This window comes from Arctopsyche grandis, chromosome 11 (assembly GCF_051622035.1).
Source record: "Arctopsyche grandis isolate Sample6627 chromosome 11, ASM5162203v2, whole genome shotgun sequence".
Lineage (NCBI taxonomy): Eukaryota > Metazoa > Arthropoda > Insecta > Trichoptera > Hydropsychidae > Arctopsyche > Arctopsyche grandis.
Genome location: NC_135365.1, coordinates 175284 through 187481, shown reverse-complemented (window position 1 = coordinate 187481; position 12198 = coordinate 175284). Strand labels below are relative to the sequence as shown.

At 35.7% G+C, this 12198-nt stretch overlaps 2 protein-coding genes across 2 annotated transcripts in view; one reads left to right on the top strand and one right to left on the bottom strand.

Annotated features, from left to right (window-relative positions):
- Positions 1–10724, bottom strand: part of LOC143919074 (semaphorin-2A-like) — a 401435-nt gene extending 390711 nt beyond the window's left edge. Inside the window, exon 1 of the mRNA XM_077441259.1 lies at positions 10310–10724. Coding sequence (XP_077297385.1) covers positions 10310–10463 — 154 coding nt within the window. The 5' untranslated portion in view covers positions 10464–10724. The remainder of the gene's footprint in view (positions 1–10309) is intronic.
- A 747-nt stretch (positions 10725–11471) lies between these two features.
- LOC143919226 (protein FAM200C-like) lies at positions 11472–11904 on the top strand. Its single transcript, XM_077441438.1, has 2 exons — positions 11472–11768; positions 11842–11904. The coding sequence occupies exons 1-2, from the start codon at positions 11472–11474 to the stop codon at positions 11902–11904; spliced, it is 360 nt and encodes a 119-aa protein (XP_077297564.1).
- Positions 11905–12198: the final 294 nt, after the last annotated feature.

The following is a 12198-nucleotide window of genomic DNA, read 5'->3' as shown; positions in this document are numbered from 1 at the left end:
AAGCGGAAATACGCGACGGTCGACAGAGTTCGAGCAGACGGCGTACGGACAACTTGTGTTCCGTACGCTCCGCTGAACCACCACGTGCAAATTTTACATTTCAATAAACTACATCAAACCATTATCGAAGTCTTTTCCATGATGGTCACTTCGAACCGGACACCAGTAACCTAGGCCACAACACCAAACGGACAAACCAATAGGAAAAAACGTGGTCGAGAAAAAATGGATGTCAATTAAGAAATCGGTATCGTTCCTTTGTTACTATCCATACCTTTCCAATACTAATAACATGTTTGCTTCTATTTCAGCAATATATTGATTGATGTACAGAGGTACATGACCGCGTGATTGACGCAGAAAATATATAAATAAAAACATAACCTACAAAGACGCATGGGACACAGAGGTAATCCAAAATTATCGGAACGATCACATAAACATCGTAAAGGATATTCAAGTAAGTGAATGTATTCAATCTCAGGCAATCTGTTCAAAAGGCAATCATGTGGGTAGGTCAGTTTTTAAAATATGTTTTAAAGTATAACAATTAATTAACGCGATTGTATAAAATAATATCGCGCTACGAAGGAATGTTTCATCGGTCGCATCGAATTTCGTATTAAAAGTGTAAAATCAGATGTAGTGTAAAATTAGCAAAGCACGTGGGGAATTATACTTGTAGCCCCAAAGTGGCTTAAACCAAGTACATACCGGTATATTCATATCGGTAGATCTTTGTTTCTTAATGTGTGTAGAAACACCCTCCCCCCCCCCCCCTTCCACGATAAATGTGGAATTATACTTGTAGCCCCAAAGTGGCTTAAACCAAGTACATACCGGTATATTCATATCGGTAGATCTTTGTTTCTTAATGTGTGTAGAAACACCCTCCTTCCCCCCCCCCCCTTCCACGATAAATGTGGAATTATACTTGTAGCCCCAAAGTGGCTTAAACCAAGTACATACCGGTATATGCATATCGGTAGATCTTTGTTTCTTAATGTGTGTAGAAACACCCTCCCCCCCCCCCCCTTCCACGATAAATGTGGAATTACACTTGTAGCCCCAAAGTGGATTAAATCAAGTACATACCGGCATATTCATACATCGGTAGATCTCTTTGTTTCATAATGTGTGATGAAACAGTGGTGATTTAAAATAAATCACAAGACTTGTAGCCCCAAAGTGGTTTAAATCAAGCACCCACCAATTTAGGGTTGTAATTTCTTCCAAAATATGTTGGATAGATTCTGGTGATAATAGTTAAAGTAGAATATTAAGATTCACGGTTAATCATTGAATATTATTACCTTATCTCTACGAATAGTTCAATTGACAGCTATAGTAGAGAACAACTGTATTTATGAGACGAAATAGTGCAACTTTCTGAAACAAATGTCAAGTGCTGAAAACGAGGAAATAGAAGCTTCGACTTCCAAGTCGCATAAAGGTCGAAATCCAACTAGGGACGTAGAACCTATTAGAGACAGGTCAAGCTCTAGAATACATCAGACTCGAAGTCAGACTCAATCGATAGAAATATTAGCGAAGGAAAATAAAGTAGAAGTCATAATGACGTCAATAGAATTAAGGTATTCAGGCGCGGTACAAAGACTAAAAGGAAAAATAGATAAATCCTCCGAATTAGATGAAGGACAGTATCAAACCATTAAAGAAGCATACGATTATGTCCGAAAACTCCATTACGAGTATTTAGATAACCTTACAGACATATCGAAAGCGGCCAAAATAGACGAAGAGTACGATGCAATTACAATAACAGTTAAAAATCTTAAAGCAGCATTAGATTGCCAATCCTTTCAAGATAGTAAACTAAAGGTAGAGCAAGCAACAATTAAATTTGCTAGAGATAAGTTACCGACGTTAACCATTCCCACATTTCAGGGAGATCCATCTGAATGGCAATCGTTTCAACAAGCTTTTAAGAATATAATAGGAAACAAAACGGAATATTCGAATGTCACGAAATTGCAATATTTGCATCAATCCTTAATCGGTCCCGCTTTGGCAGCTGTATCAGGTTTAGATATTAGCTCAGACAATTACGAAATAGCTTGGAGTATTTTAGACAAGCAATATAATTTACCAAGACTTAATCTCAAAACTAGGATTAATTCACTTTGTGACTTAAAATTAATCACAAGAGAATCACATATCGAATTGAGAAATCTATTGAATCAGGTAACAGTGTGTATTAAAAACATTGAATCGTTGGGTTACGCGAGAGAAATTTTAGATCCATGGGTAACATGTTTAGTTCTAAGGAAATTACCTTTTAATATAGTAAGAGACTGGGAAATATCGCTGGTTAGCAGAGAAATGCCACCATATGAAAGTTTAGAGACATTCTTGCAGAATAGATGTAATGTATTACAATCTACTGCATCTGTAACTACGGTGAAGGAATTCCCTCATAGTCGTCAAAGAATCATGAGAACTCATGTCGCGAACAAAAACCCATCAAGTAAGGTAAACGCATGCGCATTCTGTCGAAATAATCATTTCATAGGCAAATGTGATAAATTCAAAGCAAAATCCAGTATGGAAAGAAATGAATTCGTTAAATCTAATAACATGTGTTTTAAATGTTTAAATTCATCGCATAAGATAACAAATTGCAAGTCTAACTATAATTGCTTAAGGTGCAAACAAAACCATCACACTTTGTTGCATCAGGACGATACATTTAGTTCCAATAATACGGGAAGGAAGTCAATTAATGCTCATTCTACTCATTTCTCTCAAAGGGAGATAATTTTACCGACGGTACAAGTAGACATTATAACGTCCAATGGAACGGTCGTTAAGGGTCGCACATTATTAGATTCCGGCTCACAAGTCAACTATGTTACCACATCTTTCGCTAAGAAGAATAACTTCAAATTAGAGAAAATCTCTCAAAAAATTGTAGGTATCGCTAATCAAGAAAGTAGCATTCGTCACATCACCAAGGTGACCATAAGGTCTTCAACCACTAATTACTCAACCAAAGTGTTGTGTTTGGTATTACCAGAAATTACTGGCGAAATTCCAACTGTGAAACTGGATCAACAGTTAATTTCAATACCAGCGGGAATCAAGTTATCAGATCCCCTTTGGAATAAACCGACGCCAATCGATTTATTGCTCGGCGCCGAGATTTGCGTTCATGCTATGAAAGCAGGAACCATCCAGTTAGGAAAAGGTATGCCTATCTTAAAGGATACCGAATTCGGATGGACAATAGTTGGTCCATATCCCGAAGTAAATAATGCTCCAGGGAAGAGCCACATAGGCTTAAGTCAATTAGACAGTCACATTCAAAACTTTTGGATGATCGACCAGGTTCCTATGGTAAAACATCAATCTCTTGAGGAGAAAAGATGTGAGGAACATTTCCAAGCACACACATCACGAGATAAAAACGGTAGATTTTGTGTAGCTTTACCATATAAAAATTCCCCGGTAGTATTAGGAAGTTCATTGCACATTGCGGAGAAAAGACACAAAACTTTGGAAAGACGTTTTTTAGCCAATAATAATTTAAAAATGGAATACAATAAAGTTTTAGAAGAGTACATAAATTTAGGACATATGTCAGAGTGTGAACCCCCGGAGGCACATGAGGTTCATTGTTATTTACCTCATCACGTCGTGGTTAAGGAGTCTAGCCTTACCACTAAATATCGTGTAGTTTTTGATGCGTCCGCAAAGACAACGTCTAATATCTCACTAAATAATATTTTGATGGTGGGACCTAATGTCCAATCAGATTTGTTAAGTTTACTACTCAACTTTCGACTCCATAAATACGTGATTACTGCGGATATTAAGCAGATGTACCGACAGATTCAAATAGCAGAGAAAAATAAAAATGTACAACGAATCATTTGGCGAACAGATCCCCAGAGTAAATTCAAGCATTACAAGCTTAATACAGTAACATTCGGAACTGCTTCAGCCCCATTTTTAGCTACTAGATGTCTAAATCAGTTAGCAGAGGAGAATAGAAACAAATATCCCATCGCTAGTAAAGTGATCGAACGTGATTTTTATGTTGATGATTTGCTCACGGGAACTAATACTATTGAAGCTGGTAAATTATTAAAGGTTCAACTGGAAACCATATTATTATCAGCCGGTATGCCCTTAAGCAAATGGACATCGAACAACTCCGATATAATCACGGATGTTAAAGCTGACGATTGTTCAGATTTTAACTTCTCTAACGAATCACACAAAACTTTAGGTTTATTTTGGAAACCGCGGGAAGACGTTTTTGTATTTAAGGTTCAAACCGAAGTCGAGACTGAAAATATAACAAAAAGAAACTTTTTATCAGTAATTAGTCAGATCTTCGACCCATTAGGACTATTATCTCCATTGTTAATTAATTATAAGATATTAATGCAATCTGTCTGGCAACAAACCATTGGTTGGGATGAATTCATTCCTCAGACAATCTTCAAAAAATGGAAAGATTGTCAATTATCCAATACAGTCATGAAACTTTATAAAATTCCTAGATTGATAATACTAAATAATGTCATTAATATACAGGCACACGGATTTTGTGACGCATCCGAGAAAGCTTATGGTGCTTGTATTTATGTAAAATGTACTGATCAATTGGGAAATTCCAAATGTCATCTTGTGTGTTCTCGTTCGAGAGTCGCTCCGCTCAGTTTTGTAACTATTCCGCGTTTAGAGCTGTGCTCCGCTATGTTATTATCAAAGTTAATGAAGTCAACAATAGACCAATTAACAATTCATATTAATGAAAAATATTATTGGACGGATTCAACCGTCGCATTGCATTGGATTAGAGGAGAGTCATGTAAATGGACCACCTTCGTTGCCAATCGAGTGGCCGAAATCCAATCAATATCTCAACCCATTGAGTGGTACCATGTCTCCTCTACAGACAATCCAGCAGATTTAATTTCTCGAGGGACTCAACCATCAGAATTAAATCATAATTCGTTATGGTGGGACGGCCCTAGTTGGTTGAAATTAGACGAATCACGATGGCCTCGAAGACCTCCTGAGATCACAATAGATCTTCCAGAGAGAAGGGTAGTCACTAACGCTACCCTTGTGAGGGAAAATAATTGGATAGATAAACATTCTCATCTTCCAAGACTCCTTCGAGTTTTATCATATGTTCGTCGGCCACTAAGGAATAAACAATTAAACGTTAAAGAAAATAACGAACCGTCCGCTTTAGAATTAAAAGATGCTTTAAATAATTTGATAAGGTTATCGCAAATGGAATCATTTCCATTGGAATATCGTTTGCTGAGCAAGGGACATCCAATTCCCAGTAGCAGTAAATTAGCTAAATTGTCCCCTCTATTCCACGAGAATTTAATTTGTGTTGGAAGTAGACTTCCTCTGGGAACAACTCTATCAACGTCACCCATTATCTTGTCAAATAAGCATAAACTTACACACATGATTGTCCGAGATGCGCACTTGAAATATATTCACTTGGGTACTCAAGCCTTACTGTCGTTATTGCGGCAGACCTATTGGCCATTGGCCGGACATAATACTGTCAAAGGAGTGGTGCGTTCATGTGTCATTTGTTTCAGAAATAAACCACTGTCACACAATAGATTAATGGGATTACTCCCGCTTGAACGTACCACTGCGAATTTTCCTTTCAGTCATGTGGGGATAGATTTCGCAGGACCTTTTCCTGTGAAGAGTGGTTGCAATAAGAATTCTAAGATAATTAAGGGTTACGTTTGTGTCTTTGTGTGTTTTTCCAGTAAGGCAGTTCACTTGGAACTTGTCGGAGACTTAACGAGTTCAAATTTCTTAAATTGTTTAAGAAGATTCGTAGCCAGACGTGGCAGGCCCAATACGATATATTCCGACAATGCTACTAATTTTGTCGGTGCAAGTCGTGAACTCGTTAATTTAGTAAAATTAATTTACGAACGTCCTCATGAGGAGAAGCTACTACGGTATGTAGCCTCCGAAGGGATTCGTTGGAAGTTTAACCCGCCAAGGGCGCCTCACATGGGAGGGCTGTGGGAAGCAGCGGTTAAATCCATGAAGATTCATTTAAACAAGGTGTTAAAGGCCACCACCTTAAATTTCGAATCATTTTGTACGGTATTGACTCAAATAGAAGCTTGCATGAATTCCCGTCCTCTTAGTCCCTTGTCTTCGGATCCACTAGACCTTTTACCCCTCACACCTGGACATTTCTTAATTGGCAGATCCTTACTCGCTCTTCCAATGGAGGTTAAATATAACACTAATGTCCATGCCAATCTGCTTCAGATACAATTGACCACAGCAGCATTTTGGAAACGTTGGTCGGCGGAATATTTACATTCTTTGCAGTTACGACACAAATGGAAGAAGGACTCGAGCAACAATCTGAGTGTGGGTCAAATGGTCCTGTTAAAGGAGGAACACATGCTGCCAACCCGATGGGTCTTGGGTCGAGTCACTAAATTGTATCCCGGACCAGATGGCAGAGTTCGAGTCGTCGACGTCTTTACTGCCAGCGGAGAGTTTCGTCGGTCCAGTCATCTAGTGGCGCCATTGCCGATTCTACCACAAGGACCACTTGACAGGAAGGAAGATCAGCAAGAGGGAGGAGAAACAGCAGCTTCAATTCCGTCAACTTCGGTAGCTTAGTTTAACCCGAAGACACTACCCCCAACTCATATTACTTATTAGATGTAATCATGAGTTTAAATCATTCAATGTTAATAGTAGTACTCCGTAATTCACTTTAATTGTGTTGTGTGTATAATTTAAGCTATTTTCATTTTAACATTCGGCAATATATATCTCCGAATTTAATTTAATCATTTTGTCTTTATAATATAAGACTTGTCTCATGTCATCACTCGGAAGGATTATATCCGAGTTTAAAATAAACTGTTCAAATTTGACAGTTAAAATTAGATTCATGATTTGTTAATGTTAGTCTCCAAGCCACACTTAATGGAGCATCTTAAATTATTTCATGTCTACTTAATTATAACCTGCCGGGAGTCATCCGCAGGTCTTATGTTTCTTGTTATGAAACCATAAGTTAACTCTTACTGTTTATAGTATTTATGTGAATCATAGAATAAGTAAATATTATAATACTGAACATTTCGATGTTTAACGTAGAGACATCTATAATCATAGTTCGCCTTCATTTCCTGCTTGTAGGAATGAATGAATGACTTTCCAATTTACTTTTAATTTAGCAATGTTTGTGCTACTTGTTGATGAAATCAAGTTAACTTAGGAGCATTACACTCACTAATCAAGTTTAGTTGATCGGTAATAGCTGATCTGTCTTGACAACTGTAACAGTGTCAACATTGTATTGTCTAAGTTAACATCAAGATGAGGAATGCTTAAGTTTTAAACCATATACAGTCCACTCTCTCTTCTTTAAAGTAAACTTATCTTGTAATGCTTATTCACAGCTTCAAAGGAGATTTCAAAAATTTTAATGTAAATAGAAACAACATTCACCAGAGGTATACCTATAAGTTGAAATATTACTGAACCAATAAATTGATTTTATCCTCACACTGGATGAGGCAAAGGTTTCATTATTCACCCTCTATTTAATTATTTTAAGAGCTATGATTTATTGTAAACGACTCGTCAGTAATGCTGTAACTCTGTAGAATAACTGTATTGTTCAACAGTTTTCCTATGTGGGACTATGTTCCGACTTTTGTAATGACGTGTGGCAAACAGTCTTATTAACTGATTGTCGATTGGCATTATTGACGAGTTGGCATTAGTGTCGGCCCAAGCGGAAATACGCGACGGTCGACAGAGTTCGAGCAGACGGCGTACGGACAACTTGTGTTCCGTACGCTCCGCTGAACCACCACGTGCAAATTTTACATTTCAATAAACTACATCAAACCATTATCGAAGTCTTTTCCAGTGGATACTTATACATAGCTTACGTTTACACACTTGAATTAATATCCGTTTATAATATTTATAAGAACATAATGCCTGAGAAAAAAATATGTCGTTTGATTTTGCGTGATTACACGGAAGCATTGACGCAGATTTTTGATAACTTAATAATGGACATCGTCTGTACTTTTAGTACTTTAAGTACTTTTATTTTATTTAAAAATAAATTTAAGCATTGTTTTACTACGAAGAAGAGCAACTATGGTACTTTCATCTTAAATTCAAAGATGAAAGTAATTTGATGTAAGTACATAAGTAAATGCATCGTTGCAACATTGCGATACCAATGTATGTAACAATGAAAGTATTGCAACATGGCTCGTAATAACGTACAATATTTCACATCATAAAGTTGCTCGAAACAATTAACAATAAAATATTATCTCGCTTATAACGAACAGACGAGGCGAGGCGAGGCGGATGCGAGGAAAGTTAATGTGCGTTGTCATCACATTTTTATTCATTTTTATTTTAGTATAACGTTCGCGTTTTCAATTAATCTGGGCACCTAAAGAGTTAAAGTTGAATTAATGCCCGCGTGACGTCTCAATACTTCTAAAAGCATTGAAATTACGTTTCTTTGTTCAAATAACTCCATTCACGCGCTCTTCTATCTGCCGACATTTATTTTTTACGTCATAAATCACGACACATTTTCACGACTATCATCGCCGTAATCACGCCGGATGAATTTCAATTTCGAAACGATCATATCTACTCCGAATACATTTTACAATTTAAGTACCTACTCACATTTAGAACTTAATTAATCCGAATTTTACGCATTTACATACAAATGGAATCATTAACAGAAGTTAAATATGGTTCTGAATTTATCTGCATTTACGTTGATCTTGTGTAAACTCTGATTTAATCATTTCTTCGTGTAATTTAACAACGTTTCAAAATCCTTATTAACAATTTATGAATGAAATCTCTCGTATTTAGCACGATAACTATGTATGTATGTACCTACATACATACTACATATAACGGAAAAGAGTTTACGATAACTTTATTTCAGGATGAAAAATTGTACTTCCTGATTTCAAAACGCAATGTGTGATTTGCGATAGATTTTCGCCGTTGAGACACAGGAACTGACGTATCAAATGAATAATTTATTTAGTAGCAAAAACATTAACAATTTTTTTTATAATCATAATAGATATTGTCTATGCAAACTAAGCACTTTAATTAATTTTTATTTAATGGCATGCGTATTTTTTCGTATAAGTGAGTTTTCAAAATAAACAATGGGAAGAAATATTCACAAATTAAACAGGTTTGTATGCATGTAAAACTTCACGTAAAAAAATCGTTAATATTAATTCATTTAACGGGACTTTTATACCATCAAGTTTATTAAAATCAATATAAACAATAATTAAAAGTATCATATATGTATTAGATTTAAATTATGTCTTTATTTCAACTAAATTAAACTCACAGCAAGTTTTGTGAAAAGTAATGAAACTTTATTACAAAATTCGGATTAGAATTTTAGACCCATTAGAATGACTTGGAAAACAAAATCTCATGAATGAATTCAAGTTTAATAAAATTTTTATCATATAATAATTTAATTTGAATACTTGTACATACTGTGATCCTTTTTAATTAAAAAAAGTCGTATCAAATATCACAACATATTTTAAAATAACTCTTTATGTGAATTAAAAACTAACTAACTGTATGTAGGTACTAATCATGCTATGGTGAAAAGTAATGAAACTTTATTACAAAATTCGTATTAGAATTTTAGACCCGTTAGAATGTCTTTGAAAACAAAATCTCATGAATGAATTCAAGTTTAATAATATTTTTATCATATAATAATTTCATTTAAATATTTTTACATACTGTGATCCTTTTTCATTGAACAAAGTCGCTAATAATATCACAGCATATTCTAAAATAACTCTTTACGAGAGTTAAAAACTAACTATGTACGTACATGTGTACTAATCATGCTATGGTGAAAAGTAATGAAACTTTATTACAAAATTCGTATTAGAATTTTAGACCCGTTAGAATGTCTTTGAAAACAAAATCTCATGAATGAATTCAAGTTTAATAATATTTTTATCATATAATAATTTAATTTAAATATTTTTACATACTGTGATCCTTTTTCATTGAACAAAGTCGCTAATAATATCACAGCATATTCTAAAATAACTCTTTACGTGAGTTAAAAACTAACTATGTACTAATCATGCTATGATGAAAATCTTAATATATATATGAATGAATACTTGAAATTTAATGTAAATAAAGTGTAAATGCAAATATGGATGGAATTCGAAAAGTAATCGTCAAAGTTTGTATTTGTTTTGTTTACCTCTGTGATGTCTCATTTTGTGGTGTCCGGCTGAAGCCCCACAGCAAGGCTGCTCCAGATAAGCACTCCAGGAGTCGGCTCCGAGCACCACATCCAGCAGGACGATCACCAAGGAAACGAACCCCATAGTCGCCATAAGTCCAAACGGCCTCATAGTCAACTTACGAGTTCACCATAACAAATAACAAATGTGTTGTATAGCAGATATAATAAATTTGTACGACAACGAAGACGGTGATTAAGTGGTGTGATCGGTGTGATGATCCTGATTAGCGAATAAGTTTAGTCGCGTAAGTTACGTTACGAGGGTAAGTAATGTTACGTTACACGCGCACACGAAACGTGCTCCTTTCGGCCCGATCGAGAGCCGACTGAATGCCGAACGACTGACAGCTGGTTTGGTTTGGTTTGGTTTGGTTTTCTCGACCCCCCACCACCACCACCACCACTACCACTACCACCGCCACCGCCACCAACCACCAGGTACCAACACTATACACCACCAGCACCAGCACTTACTTCTCAGGCCAGGGGTACTTCTCTCGGCACGCGTGCGCCCTGCCCTGCCCTGCCCTGCTCAACCACCACACTTTCAAAACAATTATTCTAATTATTATGTGTTATTGCATTTTCAGAACATTATCTTTTTGTGTGTCAATTGCAGGGACCCGAACCGAAAACCGAAATAACCGCTATTTTTTCCGGTTTTGGTTCGTGTTTTCGATTCAGTAAAATTAATATATTGCATATAGGTACATATATACTTTGGGAATGATAGAATTAATGGACAAACATACAGGATGGAAGTACATATATTAACTCTATGAGTGCTGACGTCTTTTCTGTTGAGAGCCCGCCACGTTGAAAATTTCGCCAACAATTCCAACTAGAATTATTTAGAAATACAATAGAAAGCAGGTGTAAAAATTGTAGCTAATCCAAACAAACCCTACATCACTAACCTAGATAGCTACCGCCGAGGATTTCGAGTTTTATAAAGGTGTGTGTTAGACTCTCTAATATATCTTGCAACAATATAAAATAAACAAAAGAAGTATATAATTGAATGTATTAAGAATTTTTCTCGCAAAATTTTGAAGTATACATTATTATTATTTTATACGTTCTTTCTTATTATTATTTGACAATAATAAACCCCGCCATGTCAAAAAAACGCCAATGGAAAGAGGATTATGTTGTTTACGGATTCACTTATACAACAGAAAAATATGGTACACAACGACCTCAATGCATCTTATGTTCCAAGATATTTTCAAACTCCAATCTTAAAACATCAAAGTTGTTAGAATATTTCAACAATATGTATGGTGGTAAAGGTACAGGTCATAGTTTGAACATCTCGAAGTCAAAGAAGGCTCTATTTGATGCCAGTGGTACAATCACAAAATTAGGTGGCGCAACAATTCAAAAGCCCTTGTTAAAAGTTTCCTATCAAGTGGCATATATGTATGTGGGCCAAGGAAAAAAGCTTGCAATAAATGTATTAAAGATTCCAAAACTCATTTTTCAAGGGGTTGGAACATGTTTTCAGATTCAAAGGGGTGCGGCTCACTGAAAAGGTTAAGAACCACTGATTTAAAGGCTTAGCAGGTAGTATTCTTGTTTACTTTATACATACATATGTAATTTAAAACGCCTATCGGCGTTTTGCAGGCCTGTGGACTTATTAGCAAAACGCCAATCAGCGTTGGTCACCATTCAAATGGTTAAAAATATGTTTTTAAATTTTTATAAAAATATAATATCGATATTAAACAAATTTACTCTATAACAAAAGATAGTGGAGCTAATCTGATGAAATTTGTCAACTTGTTAGAAACCGAAATAGACGAAGAAAACCAGAATATTAACTATGAAAGAGATTAAAA